At 48.2% G+C, this 18,256-nt stretch overlaps 2 protein-coding genes across 4 annotated transcripts; one reads left to right on the top strand and one right to left on the bottom strand.

Moving 5' to 3' along the window:
- Positions 1–294: 294 nt before the first annotated feature.
- On the bottom strand, positions 295–3,020 carry Tmem208 (transmembrane protein 208). Its single transcript, XM_032887843.1, has 6 exons — positions 2,888–3,020; positions 2,215–2,310; positions 1,149–1,208; positions 931–1,067; positions 683–767; positions 295–580 (listed from the first exon to the last, which is right to left on the bottom strand). Exons 1-6 carry the CDS (start codon positions 2,891–2,893, stop codon positions 443–445), a joined length of 522 nt encoding a protein of 173 aa, XP_032743734.1. The 5' UTR covers positions 2,894–3,020; the 3' UTR covers positions 295–442.
- Positions 3,021–3,095: 75 nt separating this feature from the next.
- Lrrc29 (leucine rich repeat containing 29) lies at positions 3,096–17,088 on the top strand. 3 transcript variants are annotated; one of them, XM_032887842.1, is made up of 7 exons: positions 3,096–3,135; positions 6,008–6,109; positions 13,426–14,418; positions 15,521–15,736; positions 15,864–16,007; positions 16,165–16,382; positions 16,471–17,088. In XM_032887842.1, the coding sequence occupies exons 1-7, from the start codon at positions 3,112–3,114 to the stop codon at positions 16,637–16,639; spliced, it is 1,866 nt and encodes a 621-aa protein (XP_032743733.1). In that variant the 5' UTR covers positions 3,096–3,111; the 3' UTR covers positions 16,640–17,088. The 3 variants fall into 3 exon arrangements, with proteins under 3 accessions (XP_032743733.1, XP_032743732.1, XP_032743731.1); XM_032887841.1 differs by lacking the exons at positions 15,521–15,736; positions 15,864–16,007 and having other exon boundaries at positions 13,472–14,418; XM_032887840.1 differs by lacking the exons at positions 15,521–15,736; positions 15,864–16,007.
- The last annotated feature ends 1,168 nt before the right edge of the window (positions 17,089–18,256 follow it).

Here is an 18,256-nt window from a genome sequence, read left to right as displayed (position 1 = left end):
TCTTTTAAGATCTCTGCCTAGGGGGTTGGGGATTTAGCTCAGTGGTAGAGCACTTGCCTAGCAAGTGCAAGGCCCTGAGTTCGGTTCCCAGCTCCAAAAAAAAGAAAAAAAAAAGATCTCTGCCTAGGGGTTGGGGATTTAGCTCAGCAGTAGAATGCTGTTCGGTCCCCAGCTCCGGAAAAAAAAAAAAAAGGAAAAAAAAAAAAAAAAAAGATCTCTGCCTAGCTGAACCAAGAAAGGAGTATCATGGGACTAAAATCCTTCCTACTTTGTACATCATCATCCACACAGCCATTAGCCACATTCGAAACTATTTATTTAGTAATCCTATAATTCAGGCTTCTTTTGGCCCTTAAACTAGGCCCTCACTGCTCCAGGCATGGGGCCACACATCCTAATAGAGCCAACCAGCACCCAGCAGCCTATGGCCACAGTAGAGACGCTATAACCTTTTCATCTGGCGCCGTTCCTGTCGGCGTTGTCGTTTTTCATTGAGCTCTGGTGCTGGGGCTCCACTGTCTGCTGTGAACCAGGGGCCTAGCACGTTTACCCACAAGAGGTAAAGGGCCCGGCCTGGAGCCTAGGAGAGAAAAGATAACTTGAAGCTACTTGCAAAGACTGGCAAGAAACAGGGAGGGTTAAGTTCTCTCTCTTAGGAGGTCCGACCCCTCAGCCCACGTACCAGAAGCCAGAAGGACCAGATGTAGAGGGAGAAGCAGCTGAGCACCTGAACAATGGCTGTCAGTAGGATCACATCCTTAAGGTGCCTGCGGATAAAAGGAAGGCTGCCAAGGATAGTAGATTGGCCCTACCTAGGTCTGCCCCTTCCATACTGTTTAGGTTGAGAATAGTTGTGAGTCTTGGGCTGTGTGGGCCCCAGCGCCCCAGCCCTGGGGCCGCTCACCTGAGCTGGCGATGGGGGACACTCACTCTGCCATGCCCTGCTCCATGTTGAGGTCCATGCCACCATCCACCAAGGACCCATCCTCAGAGAAGGATGCCCGAGCCATTGAGCTCATAGAGTGGTAGCTGGCCCCGTACACGGCCAAGCTGAAGGCCAGGGCCATCTGAGGAACAAGGGAAAGAATTATCACAAGCTAGCCACTGACCTTCTGGGCGCACTCCTTTCCCAGGATGGGGATACTTACCCAGGCCCAGAATGAGGCAGATGAATAGAAGAAAACCAAGGTCACAAGGCAGTAGATGGCCTGCAAGCAAAAACAGGATCAGGCTGGGGCTGAAAGCTACTCCCAAATTATGGGCTTTTCTTAACTCTGATCAAGAATTGGGTCAGACCAGGAGGAAGAAACTAGGTGGTGGTAGACCTCTGTTTCTGAGTTAGACAACTTAAACCCACATCAGTCCAGGAAAAGAAACCTTAGTATGACATGTGTGAGCTTAGTATGGCCTCAGTATAATAGCTGAGTTAGTTAAACTCAGCTGGGACTTTTATCTATTTTTTTTTTTTTTATGGTTGTTTTGCTTTGTTTCTCCTTCATTTCTTCATGTTTTGCTTCTACTTCTAGTTCCTATTTCTTCTGTGCTTGGCTACTTAAAAAAACCTTTTAAAATACATTTTATGTGTATGAGTGGTTTTTTTGCCTGCAATGTATGTATGTGCGCCATGTGTCCAACCCTGTGCCTGGTGCTACAGAGGTCACAAGAGGGCATTGGATCCATTCCATCAGAAGGTTGTGAGCGCTGGGAATGGAACCGAGGTCCCCTGTAAGAGCAACAAGTGCTCTTAACCACTCAGCCCCTGGATACCCCTGGGGAGGGGTGGGGGAGGCAGTGTTTGCTGGTGATGCTGGTAGAGCCTAGCTAAGGGCTCTACCACTGAGCTACACCTTCTGCTCTCAGTTCTCTTTCCTTCACACTTCAGTGTTGCTGTGTTGCGCTGGTTACCCCTGAACACTCTGACCTCAGTCTTCCAAATAGCTAGAAATAGTTATATACCACTATAGTAGGCTTCACTCATTACCCCCATACCCCCTTTTCTTTTCTTTCTCTTTTTTATCTTTTTGAGATAGGATTTCTATGTAGCCCAAAGCTAACTTCAAACTGTCCACCTTCCTGCCTGGGCCTCCCTAGTACAGGAATTACAAGCTTGTGACTGTTTCAACATTCTCTTTTGGAGCCTTGGCTGCCATTTACCATTACTCATAATCAGATAGGAACGAGAGTGCATAGAAAAATATGAGGCAGGCAACTTACATTGGCTCCCAGTATGATCCGAAGGTAAAACTTGAGAGTTTCTTTGTTCTCTTCAAATATCTGCTTCTTCCCTCTTGTACCCACTTTGCCTTTGGGCTGCAGAGGGATAAGATGCTGTCAGAGCTTTTTTGCCTCGGTCCTCCTCACTCCCTGTACAGGCCTGGTTTACAGGCTTTATCTGCATTCTTATCAAGCTTTGTCAAACCTGGCAATCAATCCCTGAGATGCCTACTACTTCACCTTCCTGCTATAGTTAGGACACCATCTTTACTGTATTCCCAGTTATGATCGCCTAATGCTCACCCCGAAACAATTCAAATTACGTTAGTATCTTCTTTGGCTCTCCTGGTAAGGTTCAGCTTTGGGTTGAGGACCTCTCCTGGAGAACTCCCGTTGAACTTAATGGCGTCCCTCCCCAGCCTCTGGGGTAGTAGTTTAGATCTGGAACTGGCAAGTGCCCCCCACCCCCACCCCCACCCCCGCCCTCGGCTCTAACGCTAGTTCTGGTTTAGTCCTGCACTGCCGCTCATTCTCCCCGCATCCCGTTTGCTCTAGCACGGTCAATTGGATAGCGCCCCTCTCTGGCCTAGTCCTTATGCCTTCGTGTCCTTCTGTTTTCACTTTCACAACACCGGGAAAGCTTTGCCGGTGCAGACTCCGCCTTGCCCCTTACCGCCATGGTGCGAAGCAAATACCCAGCCACGGAAACAAGGGCGAGTAACTGGAACTGCAGTCAGTAGACACCACATCGGCAGCCCATGCACTTCCGGTACAGACTAAACTCGTCGGGATTCTGGACGGAAGTGAATTCCATTTCCTTCCCAGGCCCCGCCCCTGAGACGGTAGGACTACATTTCCCAGAAATCCTTGCGTGGGGGCGGAGACGGCAGAGATGCGATGGCGGACTCGCTGCCTCTGGAGGTGAGAGGAAGCGGTCCTTCAGGCCTGGGTCGGGGACAGGCCCCGCCTTCGGGGTCCTGAGCTTTGGGGAGAGGCTATCTGACAGCTCGCCCGGCACCTCCCGCCAGGCGGAAATGAGCCGCCCGGCGGATCCCAGGACCTGCAAACTCTGGGTAACGGCCCTCTTTGGGGCCACTTCGACCCCTTCGGTTGGGATACCATCCCCTCTTTACCCATTGGCCCCAGAAGATGGCTGCTCTGTCACCTCTATGAGGACAGACTCTCTGCCCATCCCCTTTCCTTGAGATGGCCGTTCCCTCCCCCTCAGTTCTAGAAGATGTCCGCTCCACCGTCCCTGAAGGGTAATCAATTTTATCCCCATTGGCCCCTTGGAATGGTCGTTCCATTCCTCCGCCCCTCCCCCACCGTCCTCGCAGTTGGAAATAGACTGCTATCAGTTCTGGGGACCATACCTGAGGTCCTTAATCTAAAACAAACCTGCCCTTCATTCTAGACCCCTAGTGATGTCTGCCCCTGTGTTATTCGACTCCATGGGATGTTTGTTCCTTTAGCCAGGGGCAATACTACTGTGCCCTCATGGGCAAGGAGATACAGATACAGGCTTTGTGTCTTGTCTTGTACCTCTTGAAATGGCTTCTCTGTTTTGCCCTGAGGGTTGGCAACCCTCTCTCATTGCCCAAGGAAGTCAGGCCCTTTCTCGTGATTCGTGGAACACATCCTCTCCTTAACATCAAAAACTTCCTATTCCCTTTTGGCCTCAGAAGGTATCTATTCATCCCTGTAAATCCTATGGGTGATCAGTAGTAGTAGTCCTTTGGGGTGTTTTCATGGAATGACCACTCTACCCCTATGTCTACTTCCTTTAATGCTAGAAAGGCTACTCCTTTCTTGGGGTAATGAATTTTGATGTTTTCCATTAAGACATGTTGTTTCCCTTTAACATTGCTTCCAGGGTTGATCATTCCAGAAGATAGGTCAGCCACGCTCTTAGTCCAGTCTTCCCTCTTAGCTCCCTAGGGATGGGGGCTTAGTCCAGTCCCATCCATACTCTTCCTGATGCCTCTCCTCTCTGGTCCTAGTCATTTTCCTCTGAATAATAATCTACGTTATCTCCCACCCCTTCCCTGAGCAAACCTTTGGTGGAAGTAGAGGCAAAGGACTATCTTTAATCCAGTAAATATTGGTGAGTGCTGCATATGTACTTAGCATCTGAGAAGAAAGGAGAAAACACAATGGGGCTAGTGAAGTCACTAGCTTCCCAGAAAGAGCCCCACCTATAGGAAAAGAAATCAACATGCTGTGTTAGTAGAGAGGATGGGCTGGGAATGTTCTGGGAGCAGCAGACCCCACCAGGCATGGAGGCCTGGCAGTGTTGACCCAGGAGCAGAGATTTTGTTGTGAGATTACTGGTGAACCCAGAAGGTTTCCACTAGGGTTACTGAAACTGGACTATATATGGATTAACAAGGCTGAACATAGAAGGAAGCCGTGAAAGGAATCTAGCTCAAGGGGATAAAATTTGGAGCTATTAATATGGTGAAGTTGCAAAGTAGAGATGCTAGTAACAACCATCCGGTTCCTATGAAACTGATCTAGATTATTTCAAAATACCTTCACTTCTTCATACACTTCAGACACTGAAGCTGAGGGAAGTCACAGGCTTTGACTGGAGTTACTCTCCTAAAAAGTAGTAGAGCTGGGGTTTGATGAGTCTTCGTTAGCTTTGCCTAAAACTTCAGTTTTGTGAGTAGAGAATGGAAGAACATGAGTTCAAGCATCACTAGGGACCTCAATTGGGAGTACAGTTGTCATTAAAGGGTAAAGTGGACTGAGGGCAAAATATCACATTTGGCTGAGATTAAGGTTGAGAACTATTTGAGTATAGGACTCTGGAAACAATTGGTGACACTAGACTAATGCTTGGTTAATATGACAATGTAAAGCTATTAAATTGTTGAGTATTCTTGTATAAGTAAACTGAAAATCAAAAGATTAAACATTGGGAATCATGAAAAATCCAGAAATAGGACAGTTAGCATGGTGAAAGCCTAGAAAACTGTCCTGGGACTCAACAAGGGAAGATTCTAGAAGAAAAGGACGGTTAGTAGGAAGTTGTTCTTGGCCTCCCAAGTGACCCCTTTCCTACTTCTGGATAGAGCCACCAACCTCATCACCTCTAGACTCATAGAGCATTAGTTGGAGGGAAGAGTTGAGTCTCCCAAATTTGCCATGTCGTCCTACCTTAAGCTGGCTGAGAGAGCACGCTGATAATGGAGAAGACGGGAAAAGAATAGGGGTCCTAAAACTGTCATCATGGCTCACATCACAGTTCTACCACATGAGATGTGTTTCTAGCTAAGGCAGGAGAATGGCTGTGCCAGCTGGAAGCCAGTCTGAGTACACAGGGGTTCCAGGACAGCCTAGGTTACATAGTGAAACCCTGTCCAGTGAAAAGGTGACTTAGGTTCTAGATGTGCAGAAAATGCTGTTTTGTAACTTCTCACAAGAACCTATTTAAATCTCAAAACAGTTGCCATTTAACATACAAGCAAAACAAGGCTCAAAGAAGTCAGCTAGCCAAGGGGAACTTGGACCAGGTTTGTGTAGCCTCAGTGATCCGGGCTCTTTCTGCTAGACTGGGTAGGAGTTTTGATTTATTACTTTGTACAAACCTGTTCTCAGAAGTGGCTCATGATAGGTTTTTTTTTTCTCATAAGGTATACTCCGAGGCTGGAGAAGGGAAGTCATACTTGAAGTTTTGGATCCCAGATGGACTAGAAGCCAGTTCTCTGATATCCTCAGACCCAGAGGGATAGGTTCTAAAGCCCTTCGGGTTCTAACACCTCTCAAACACCTTATCTTTTCCCCTCAGATGCTCACTTATATCCTGAGCTTCCTACCTCTGTCAGATCAGAAAGAGGCCTCCCTCGTGAGTCGGGCTTGGTACTGTGCAGCCCAGAATGCCCTTCGGGAGGTAAGGTGTCCACCCCCACTTGGTCCATTCTTCCTCTCCTCTCCTTGCTCATGGCCTGCCTATCCATCATCTGTCCATCCATCTGTATGTAACCATACATTTACATTCTAGTCTTGGGGCACAGAGCTCGGGGTACACAGGTGAATAAAACCTGGATGACCCCATTGTCCAGTGAAGGAAAATAACTGCATGATTTCGTATGTCCAATGCCATATCACTCAATGAAAGAGTGAGACCCAGAGAAGAGCACCAAGACAGGATTGCAGTGGCATCATGATGAGCCTGAGAGATAGGAGGGAACACCTGTTAGTCTTTCTAGAACTGGCATCAAGGTGTGGAGGTTCCAAATAGCTGGATTAAGTTTTGTGTGTGGGATGTGGTGGAGAAGAAACAAGAATGTTGGTCAAGACTGCCAGGTGGCAGATGTGCCAGGCAGCAGAGCTTTCTTCCAGTGGGGCCTTTAAGAAATGGTAAGACAGGGCTAGAGAGATGACTCAGCGGTTAAGGGCACTGACTACACTTCTAGAGGTCCTGAGTTCAATTCCCAGCAGCCACATGGTGGCTCACAACCATCTGTAATGGGATCCAATACCCTCTTCTGCTATGTCTGAAAAAAGAACAGTGTATTCACATACATAAAATAAATAAATTTTGAAAGAGAAAAAGGTAAGACAGGCAAGGACAGTGTGGCAGTGTCTTCTTAGAACTCCACAGTAGTCAGATGGAGGCTGGGGAGGCAGCCCAGTCAGGAGGGCAACACAGACATCTGTAGCATTTGAAAGGCAAACAGTGATCTTGTGTTAATTTTGATTTAGTTATCAGTGAGGTTAATTTTTTTGTCTCATTAGCTATTTATGTTCTTTATCCACTTAACTGGCAGGGTCTTAATAATTTGCTTGCTTATTTGTGTGAACTTTTTATATATTAAAAATAAATGCAGGGTTGGGGATTTAGCTCAGTGGTAGAGCGCTTGCCTAGCAAGCGCAAGGCCCTGGGTTCGGTCCCCAGCTCCGAAAAAAAGAAAAAAGAAAAAAAAATGCTTTAGCAGGGCAGTGGTGGTGCATACCTTTAGTCCCAGCACCCAGGATGGATCTACAAATGGATCTCTTGAGTTCAAGGTTAGCCTGGTCTACAGAGCAAGTTCCAGGATAGCCAGGGCTATACAGAGAAAAAACTCTGTCTCAAACAAAGAAACAGAAAAACAAAACAAAGGATTAATTCTTTATATATCTGTTACAATACATTCCTATTTGTTCTTTCATTTTATTTGTAGATAGCTGTTTTTACATATGAGATACAAAACTAAACTTTATGTTGCTGATTCTTTTTCCTTCTGCATTGGTTATTTAAAGACCTCTTGCCCTCCAGAGATTTCATCAATGCATGCCCATATTTTTATTCTTTCAAAAAATATAACTGCTTTTTTAGAGTAGTGATTAGTTCAATAAAAATAAAATTTCTATTTTATGGTTTTAATGTTTTGTTTTCTTTATAATTTAATTTTTTGGGGGGCAGTGTCTCATGTAGCCCAGGTTAACCATGAACTCAGCAATCTATGAGCCTCAGCCTTCTAAGTGCTGGGATTATAGACATGAGCTGCCATACCCGATTGGCTTTAACTTTTATTGCTGAGAATTTTGTTTCATTCAAGAAACTTTTTTTAAACATTTATTTATTTCATTTCTTTTTTTTTTTTTTTCTTTTTTTCGGAGCTGGGGACCGAACCCAGGGCCTTGCGGTTGCTAGGCAAGCGCTCTACCACTGAGCCAAATCCCCAACCCCCATTTATTTATTTATGGTTGCTGGGAATTGAACTCAGGACCTCTGGAAGAGCAGTCAGTGCTCTTAACCGCTGAGCCATCTCTCCAGCCCTCATGAAACTTTTTAAACTTTACATGATAAAGTATGAAGCTGACCTGTTTGGTTTTCAAATAGTTCCTACATAATTTGTATCTAACCTTCCCTGTTAGGTTGAAAGCCTCTGTTACATATGAAATGTATATATGTAAGTAGAGCCTGTCATTGGATTGTCTATCTGGTGTTGTGGATCTTAATGTCTAAAAAGGAATTTTATTGAACTTGTTGAAAAAGAGACTGGCAACCTAAAGCTCACACAGCACACGAGCTGTTTTGTTGAGTGAGGTGGTATACACCTGTAATCTCAGCATTTGGAGGCAGGAAGGCCAGGAGTTCAAAGGGTGTCACCATGCCCAGTGGGATACAGTCAGTATGTGAAGGAGATGGAGTGGAAGGGACACTGGGTGTTAACAGTGAGGGTAACTTGGATTGAGGGAGTTAAGAGTTTAAGAGGAGAAGCATGTTCAGGACATTTTTTATCAGGGTTTCTAGAGAGTGCCATGAAGCGGTTCATCTCTAGTGTCTAGTTGAGGAAAATAATATGGATCAGAAAGTAGCTGGGTCAGGCATGGCAGCACATGTCTGTAATCTCAGCACTTGGGAGACTTAGGCAGAAAGATTGCAAGTTAGAGTTCAACTTGGGCAAGATTCTGCTTCCTAAAACAACAAAAAGAAAGGAAGATAGGACTGGAGAGATGGTTCAGTAGAGTGGTTAGAGTGCTTGCTGTGAAAGTATGTGGAGCTGAGTTCAAATCCTGAGCACCCACACAATCCATTCCTTGACCCCAGTGCTGTGGTGGGTAGAGACAAGAGAATCAATGGGGCCACTGACTGCCAGCCTAGCTCCAGGTTCAGGGAGAGGAATAGAGCGTGGCATGTAATGTCCTCTCCTGGTTCCCACACATATCATCACTCACTCGTGCACTTAGACCACACTCATATACCACAGAAAAGAAAGGAAAGGAAAGGAAAGCTAAGCTGTATTGTTCCACAGGATGAAGTACAGTGTGACAGAGCACATGAAGAGAACAAAAATTGTGTGTGTGTGTGTGTGTGTGTGTGTGTGTGTGTGTGTGTGTGTGTGTGTGGCGGGGGGAGTCAGGTAGAACCTACTCATCTATGGTCTGGGTCTGTGGATGAGACCAGTGAAAAGCAGGCTAAAGAGCAAGAGGAGAGCTTGGCTACATTGGTTGTAATGACAAGGGAAATTGCTACAGCCCTTCCACAGCAGACACCATAGTAAGGAGGACACTGTCTGTGAGAGGTGAAGAGATCTCTACGTGGTGGTGACTTGGTGGAGGGGAGCCGTGGTCAGTGGGAGTGAGTGATTCTGGCAGGAAGGAGTAAAGAGGCAAAGCAAAGGGGAGCTGAGTGACCAGACAGTGGATGTGATGTCCCCTGTGTTTCCCAGGAAAAAAACTGGAAAGAGAAAATTTGGAGACTATCACACTCAGGAGACTGAGGCAGGAGGATTGCTATGAAGATAAGGCCATCTTGGGCTTCATAGTGAATTCAAAGCAGCTTAAACTGCATAGTCACACTCCCTCCCCACCCCCCACCCCCAGCAAACCCAAAAGGAAGGATCTATGGAAAGGCAAAACCAGTGGGATTCCCAGAGATAAGATGCGGACAGTTTAGCAAGCCAGAGGAAAGGACTTTCAGAACCAAAGACTAGGAGCTGCAGGTAGGAGCCAGCTAGCAAACAGGGAGGGCATTCCTGATGGCTTTGGTTGCTTTTGAAGCAGAACAGGCCATTTCTAAGATTAAACTTTTGCAGCAGGCTCAGCAGGAGAAAATGATCGGCTTGTCAAGAAGGGAAGCATGGAGGAAGTGGGATAGGGAAAGCCATGGCACCCTCAGCAGTCTCCCGCTATCTCCAGCACAGACCACAAGGAGGCAGCTGGTTTTGTTATCTATAGCTAGGCAAGAAGAGTGGGGAGGAGGGCCACAAACCCTCAGAGAGAGAAGTCTCATAGAGTCCAGCAAGGAAGAAGAGGGCAAGGGAGTGGGCAAGCTCCTGGGTAGAGGTGAGATGGAAGAGGAAGAACAAGGAAGAAGGAAGAGAAGGCTAGGGTTCATGACTGAGATCTGAGTGGCTATTGTTGTAGAGCTGGCATTGCTGCCTGGGAACTCCAGATCATGACAAAGACCCTGCTAGGCTGAGAACAGCGGGAGACCAAGCTCTAGGTATCTAGGCTCTAAGGCACTGCTTATATGTCCCCATTCCTGTATCTCAGAGAGTAGTCTACAGAGTCTGCTGTCTAAGACCTGGATGTAGGCAGGTGAAGCAGGAGGCAGTTCCATAGCCACTGGTGCCATGGACTTTAGTAGCCAACTGAGGCAAGGCTGGGACGAAACCATGCCAAGTCAGGGTAGGATGCATGGACTCTATGACTTCTGATTCCCCAGCTCCTCCCTGTCATGTATTTAATCCTAATGTACCCCAAATAATAAAATGGGGCAGTGCCACCATATGCTCCCAAGTTCTACCTATTTCCCTGGAAGTCCTGGGTGGCAGCCATTGGATTGGTCACTATGGAGCAGCTCCTAGTCTCTCTGCTGTCTTCCTGGCCAGAGTACTTAACTCCTCCAGAGACCATTCTTAAAAGTGAGCATTTCCAAAGTGACTGCAATTGCTCATAAGATGCTAACATGGGGAAAGGAGGCCAGGGCTTACTTGTCACCTGTGGGTGGAGTGACTGATGCTAGAGCAAGTACCCTTCAAATCCTCCCTGGAGCCTCCAAAAGCGGTTTCGTAGGGCCTGGAAAAGCTGAAATCCAGAACCCGGGAACCCTGCTTGCTCCTGCCCCTCAAAGAAGCAAATATTCTTAGAAGACTGCCCTTTCGTCCTCCTATTCTATCCGGCTGACCGCAGGAGCAGGTTGACCATTGTATAAAGGGTACCTGGCATAGCTAAGAATAAGAGTGGTCGGGGTCACTAGGGATGTGGCTCAGGTGGGCTAGTACTTGCCTAGTAAAGTCCTGGGCTTGGTTCCCAGTATTACATAAAACTAAGAGTAGTGATGCATGCCTATAATCCCAGCATTTGGGAGGTGGAAGCTAATCTAAGTTCAAGGTCATCTCCTGCTACATAGCAAGTTCAAGGACAACCTGAGCTATGTGAGACCTCATCTCAAAACAATTTGAAATAAAGCAAAGCAGAAAAACAGCAGGGACCAGGTATGATCTCAAGTATCCTCTCCCCAAGAAGCTGGAAACCCTCTCCAGGCCCTGCCTATTTGTCTTGTGTCTGCCAACTGTGGACTGCCCCCTGGGGTGATTGCCACTGCCCTCTCTTGGCTGTTTGTCCATCTTATTCACAGAGAGGTAGTTTAAAATGGCAGAACATTCCTGACTGCTTAAGCTCCCAGGAAGGGAAGGCAGCTGAGCTCCTCTGTGCTTGTACCTTTTAGCAAGCCCAGAGTGGCTCTTTGGCTCCCAAGCTACATGAGTGGTGGGGGTGTGCGCTGCCTGGGCAACTGAGCTGCTCATGGCTCCTCCAGCTCTGCTTTACCAGCGTTAGACTGATTCACATGGTGTGCAGGGCTTCTCAGTGGCTGGAGCCAGTCGGCTTCCACTTTTCTTTCTACAGCCTTCCTTCTCTGGTTTTTTCATCTCCTTCCCCAGCTTGTCACACTGGGAACTTCTCCTAGCTCTCCTTACACTTGTGAGAGGGGTCTGGGATCTGTGGTGGGTGCTCCTCTTCAGGGAGCAGGGAAAACCCACAATCTAGAGGTGGGATGAGGAAGGGGATCCTGGTTGGCTTCTGATTCCTTTGAGAAAGACCAGGAAGATGGGTCCTGGTTTTTTCTTTTTTTGAGACAGGGTTTCATGTAGCCCAGCCATGTCTCAACCTGCTTTGTAGCCAAAAATGACCAAGAACTTCTGATTCTCCTGCCTCTAACCCTCAAATACTGGGATTATAGGAATCTATCACTTTGCCTGGTTTCTGTAACACAGGGTATCGAACCTAGGGCTTTGTGCTTGACTGCCATTTTCTCTACCAATTGAGTTACATTCTTAGCTCTCAGTTCTTGGATCTTACTTCTGGTGGCTGTTTCTGCTGAGGAAAAAGCCAGCTGCTTCCCTTTATCTAGGGATAGGTTGCATGAGCTGGGAGGGCACTGCTAAGATTCGCAGGTCTGCATGCTTCTCAGCAGTGCTGCCTTTCCCACGTCCTGTTGGTTATTCTGAGGGATACAGAAATGGGTGCTTTTGTTGTTCTTGACAAAGGTGTTTTCCAGAGTTCAGCTTTCCTGAGTCAGAACCATGTTGATAGAACTAATGCCTTCTTAAAGAACCACTTCCCTGCTACCTAGGCAACAGGTAGGAAGATTGGACTAGGTGACTTTTTTTTCCTGAAGATCCAGCTCAGCCTCCCACATGCTGAGCTGCATTCCTGAGCTAGTGGATAGGATTTTGGAAGTCCAGCTGTTCTCTCTCCCACTACAAATCAATGCCCTGCAGATTATACTGACTTCCCCTTAACTCCTTTTGGTGTGAGATCAGGGAAGGTTCTATGAAAATATTTTCTTTAGTTGGGTGTTCCCAAACTCCTGCCTAAGCTATCATATTGCCACATCTTAAACCTGAGCTTAGCTCCTGTGTTGTACCCCAACTCCAAACATGAGCTCCTCATTCTCTTCCAAGCAAGTCCTTGGCTTTTCTGAGGTTTGTCCTAGGTCCTGCCCCCTGCAGAGATGTGATACAGGTTCTAGGCAGCTATACGTGTTAGAATACACACATGCACATGCATGTGCAGGGACACTTTAATTCACACTACTTGCATATTCAGGCCACCAGGAGACTAGGCTCAGTACTAATCCCACTTGTATTCCAGAGTGAGCTCCTGCCCTGATACTTGGTTCCCAAGAAGTTGAGTGACATCTGCTGCCCTTGGCCTCCCTGTCCTCTCAGTGCTGTTTCTGTCCTCTCTAGAAAGTTGGGGTGGCTGGTTGCCAATGTCAAGATCCTGGCTAGGTTCATGGATCTCAAGACTCGAAACTCCAAAGATGGGGCTGGGGATTTAGCTCAGTGGTAGAGCGCTTACCTAGGAAGCGTAAGGCCCTGGGTTCGGTCCCCAGCTCAAAAAAAAAAAAAAAAAAACTCCAAAGATTGTGATCCAGCATCCTTTGTCCTCCCACCCCATAAAGGCATCAATGGGTGTCCTATAGGTCACAGCTCTCCTGTGTTTAACTCACTTTCTACACTTTCCTTGTCCCTCTCTAGACCTCACTCAGCTTCCTGCTAGTCCAATAGTCATTTTCTTCCAATTGCCAATATAATTTGTCTTCCTACTTCCTTCTTTGTTTCTCTTCCTAGTTCCCCCTTCCTGCCTATACCCTCCTCAGCTACACATGACACACACACCAGGGATGGGTACTTATTGTAGAAGGGCCTTTTTTGATTGCCTTGAACCTCTCAGAAATCTAACCTCAGGCTTGCTGCTACCCTGTAGACAAATGTGCGCTACAACATTCCTGTGTCCTCTGCCTCACTCTCAGCCATCAAGAGTTTGGGCCTCAGGGGCATTTCATGCATCAGCTTGACCAATCTGGATGGCTCTCCAGCTTCGCACCAGGTACTGCAGACTGTTGCTTACCACTTAGGTCCACACCTGCAAAGCTTATGTCTGGGCGGGGGCAGCCCCACAGAGGCATCCTTTTTGGCCCTGATCCTGGGATGCCCAGTCCTTCGCACACTTGATCTCAGTGGCTGCAACAGTCTCTTCACATCAGGCACTCTGCTGGCTCAGCCTGAGACAGCACAGTGTGTCCGAAAGGCCTTGAGTGGCCTCCGTGATCTTAACCTGGCTGGCCTACGTGACCTGACTGACCTCAGCTTCAACCATCTCAGTAGTTGTTTCCCCAGCCTGGAGCGCCTCTCCTTGGCTTACTGCCATCTTACCTTTGAGTTAGGCTCAACCTGGGGCTCCACCAGCCCCCAGGCTTCCTCTCCCTCCCAGCTTTCCTTCCACAACTTGCTACGGTTCATCAAGGAAAGAGCTGGCACGCTGCGTGCCCTAGACCTCAGTGGTACTGGTTTGCCACCTGAGGCCCTACAAGCCCTGGGCCAAGTGACTGGATTGAAGTTGGAAGAGTTGAATGTGAACAGCTGTAAAGACCTCTCCTCAGAGGCTGTGGCCACCCTGTGTCGCCAGCAGCCTGGTCTTACTTCTCTGGACCTTAGTGGCTGCTCAGAGCTGACCGATAGGGCACTCTTGGCTGTGAGCCGAGGCCTACACCACCTGCGGCATTTGAGTCTGAAGAAACTGCAGAGACTGACGGATGCAGGGTGTGTAGCCCTGGGGGCCCTGCATGAATTGCAGAGTTTGGACATGGCTGAATGCTGTCTAGTGAGTGGTCGGGAGCTGGCCCAGGTCCTAGGCTCAGTTCGCAGAGCTCCACCTGCACTGACTTCCCTCAGGCTGGCTTACTGCTCTTCACTGAAGGTGAGCTACTTTCCCTCCCTTCTGTTTAAGGCCCCCCCAGGGAGCTAGGCCTATGTCCCCCAGGGAGAGGCTACCCAGTGTTTGCAATCCCAGATATAGTAGTTAGTAATGAATTTGAGACATGGTTTGGAAGAGATCTGGAGCTTAGACAGATGGCAAATGCCTCTAAACTCCTCACTGGCCACTCACTTCATGATCCTATGCTGTATGTGAGTTCTAGATGAAGGAAGACTAGAAAGAATGAGTGATTGGAAACTTGGAGAGTAGTGGCACACACCACTAGCCCTAGCAAAGAGGACAGAAGCAGGCCAATCTCTGTTCAAGGCCAACCTGGTCTACAAAGAATTTCCAAGTCTCCCCACCTAAAAAATAGGTGTTCTATTGTATTGTACCAAAGATGGTGTTCTACAGGCAGAGCTTTGGGGTGGGTAATATCACTTGAGAGCTGCAGGGTCACCTCTTAGCTGGTCAGATCCTTCATAGGGCTCAACATTGCCCTATGGATGACATTCCTATCTGAGAACATCAGTTGTTCCCTCTTGTGTGGGTTATCCCTTTAACCTATTACTATGACAAAGATATTCCAAACTTAAAACCTATTTCAACTTCATTTCATGGCAAATACTCTTCCCCCAACCACTCCTTGGCCACCAGTGTCTCTTAGTGTCCTCCTGCCTCCACAGGTCCCTCTGAATATACAGCTTCTCTGCTCTGCTCTGCATTTAGCTCCTGGTGGCAGCCCTAACACTTGAGGTCCAGATTCCACAGGAACACGTCTTATCGGTTCACCTTACTCCTGGTCCAATGGGCTGTGGTTAGAGTGCTGCCTCAGCACAGCCTTTCAACAGGGCTGGGAGCACAGGCATAGCAGCTGCCTTAAACTATCTGTTCATGTTTTTCCTTGGACCACCCATAGTCTTTGTCTTTCAGCAACCCCCCTAGGTTTCCACCCTTCTCAGCACACTGTGTGCACCACCAGCACAGAAACCACGTTTCCTCTTCCTCTGGGCCATCTGGCCAAGGAACCTTATCAGACCCTTGCCAGTGACCCCTGCCAAGCTTGGAGGCACAAGCTGCTGTTTCTAACCTGTCTTCCTCCCAGGATGCCTCGGTGCTCTCCATGATCCCAGCATTGGGCCCAAGCCTCAAGGTGCTAGACTTGTCCTCCTGTGTGGCCCTCACTAACCAGACCATGCAGGCCATCTGCACCTACCTTATTCACCTGTCAGTCCTGCGCCTGGCTTGGTGCAAGGAGCTCCAGGACTGGGGGCTTTTGGGGTTGAAGGAGCCAAGTGATGAGCCTGTGCTAAATCCCCAGGTATGAGATCCTTAAAGTTAGGGAGGGTGAGGTGACCTTGGTGAGTTTGGCCCAAGCTGCCCTTCTGCATGTCCTAGAATCTTTGGCAAAACTTAAGAACCTGAGAGGTAGGGGTTTCTTTCCACAGCTTCACCAAGAGGTGGAAAGTCAGGCTCCAGACCACCAGGAGCCCAGTTCTGAGCCACAGGGCTCCTCCCTGCTCATGCTTCAGGCTCTGCAGGAGTTGGACCTCACAGCCTGCAGTAAGCTGACTGACGCCAGTTTGGCCAAGGTGTGACTACATTGAGGACATTAGGGCTGGTGCTAGGGGATTGGGCCACCCACTTTGTGCTTAGAGTCCCTTTCTCTTTGTTTTCTGATACAAGCAAGGAACCTGGAAGGGGCCCTGCTTTGGGGCCCAGTGTCATTCTATATCTGTGTTCTTACAGGTGCTCCAGTTCCCTCAGCTGAGGCAGTTGTCATTGAGCTTGTTGCCAGCTTTCACAGACATGGGCTTGGTGGCTGTGGCTAGGGGCTGTCCTAGCCTGGAGCGCTTGACATTGAGTCACTGCAGCCACCTCAGTGATGAGGGATGGGTCCAGGCAGCCAGGTTGTGGCCAAGGCTGCAACATCTCAACCTGTCTAGCTGCAGTCAGGTCACAGAGCAGTAAGTGTCTGATGCAGGTGGAGCCACAAGACATGGGCTGGGCTCCGGCTCACACTGGTCAGGCACTCACCCTGTGGCCTCCTTGCAGAACTTTGGATACTATTGGGCAGGCATGCAAGCAGCTTCGAGTGTTGGATGTGGCCATGTGTCCTGGTATCAACATGGCAGCTGTCAAACACTTTCAAGCACAGCTGCCTCAGGTGACCTGCATCCAGTCTCGCTTCGTGGGAGGGGCTGACCTGACCCTAACACTCTGAGGCCAGGTCAGTAAGTAGCCCTGAAGCTCATCTCTCACCAATATAGTCCTAGCCCACCAGTATAGTTTGCCCCAGTGCCTCCTGCCTTCGCCTGTTCTAGAACTTTTTCTAAGACTCTGGATGGAACCAATCCAGAATTCTTGCAGCACCAGTGTACCACACAGATGGCAGCAACCTCTTCCCAGCTACACTTGCTGCCATGGGCCCTCTAAAGATCAGACCTATAGGTAAGCCGGGCCTGGTGCTGGTGATGGCCAGGCTGTGCCTCCTGCCAGCCAGCCACCTATTCAGACCTAAAGCCCTTGTTGTACCTGCTCCCCAGGGGTCTCTTCCACCTGAGCTTTAGCAGCCAACCCCCAACTTCATTGTAAACCCAAACATGATGAAAAATTCTAGATTTTGTCTTCCTTTGATGTTCTCAGAATAAAGGGGTCCTGGCTTCTTCCACATGGGAGATTTTGGAGGCCTTTCCCAGCACCCCCCCCAAGTCCCCTTATTCTCCTACCCCCTTGGGTATGCCCTGCTGCAAAGACACTGGTCCTCACCAGGCCTGGGAATAACTGTTTACCAGATTCATGTGTGCCTTGGGATAGGGTAAGAAATAGGACAGCATGTCTGAATAGGAGGATCCTATTTGGCTACAGAGTCCAAATATTGATCAATGTCAGTGACTCTCAATAGCAGCTCTGAAGTAGTCTTATCTACCTCAGAGTAGTCCTCTGTGTGCCCCCATACTGTTGGGGGCTAGCCCAACTTCATGTTGAGATTCAGAAGTACCGTTGTTCTCCCAACTACCAAACCTGATAGGGAGACAAATAAGCCAGCACGCAGGGGCAGTCTGGCATGCAGGAGATGTACAAACAGGGAAACAGCACTGAGGGCAAGGAACCTATGGCAGCAATGAACTTAGAGGGTCAAGGAAGGGAACAAATAGTGAACATGGCAGAAGGGGTACAGAGGTCAGATGGACAGACTGGAGCTGGCTCAGGTATGGAAGGTATGTGTAGGCTCTGATGGAATATAGGTAAGATGCTAGCTTGGCTGCAAGAACCCTAAGGACCAAATGGAAGGATTAAAATACATGTCTTTGTAATTCACCAAGTCAATCCATGGTAACCATGACAACAGTAGTGGGGATGTTGAACAATATAGAACATGTCCTAGTTAGTGTCCTATTGCTGTGATGAAATATTATGACCAAGGCACTTATAAAGGAAGATATTCAATTAGGCTCCTGCTTACAGTTTCAGAGAGTGAGTCCACAACTGTTGTAGTGGGGAATATACTGACAGATAGGCATGGTGCTGGAGCAGTAGTTAAGAGCTTACATCCTGAGCCACAGGCAGCAGGCAGAGAGAGAGAGAGAGAGAGAGAGAGAGAGAGAGAGAGCGCGAGCGAGCGCTAGACTGGGCCTAGTGTACGCCCAGTACATACTTCCTCCAACAAAGACACACCTCTTAATCCTTCCCAAACAGTTCTACTAACTGGGGACTTAGCATCAAACCATCATAGGGAGTGTCACCTATTGAGATACTCAGAGCAGCAAGACTAGAAGCTAGAAGTCAGGGGTTATTGCCAAAATGGTGGTGGCATGGTCAAGTAACTGAAGGTACTGGG

This window comes from Rattus rattus, chromosome 17, assembly GCF_011064425.1.
Source record: "Rattus rattus isolate New Zealand chromosome 17, Rrattus_CSIRO_v1, whole genome shotgun sequence".
Lineage (NCBI taxonomy): Eukaryota > Metazoa > Chordata > Mammalia > Rodentia > Muridae > Rattus > Rattus rattus.
The sequence above is the reverse complement of the archived record's forward strand: the minus strand, read 5'-3'. Positions and strand labels throughout refer to the sequence as shown.

Excerpts from the sequence above, each read along its gene's own strand:
- Lrrc29 (XM_032887842.1), top strand. The coding sequence starts at position 3,112 with ATGGCGGACTCGCTGCCTCTGGAG. Across the intron at positions 16,008-16,164 it reads CTGACGCCAGTTTGGCCAAG|GTGCTCCAGTTCCCTCAGCT; the intron begins GTGTGACTACAT and ends GTGTTCTTACAG. Across the intron at positions 16,383-16,470 it reads TGCAGTCAGGTCACAGAGCA|AACTTTGGATACTATTGGGC; the intron begins GTAAGTGTCTGA and ends GCCTCCTTGCAG.
- Tmem208 (XM_032887843.1), bottom strand. Across the intron at positions 1,209-2,214 it reads GGATCATACTGGGAGCCAAT|GCCATCTACTGCCTTGTGAC; the intron begins GTAAGTTGCCTG and ends TTTTGCTTGCAG. Across the intron at positions 581-682 it reads TCTGGTCCTTCTGGCTTCTG|GCTCCAGGCCGGGCCCTTTA; the intron begins GTACGTGGGCTG and ends TTTCTCTCCTAG.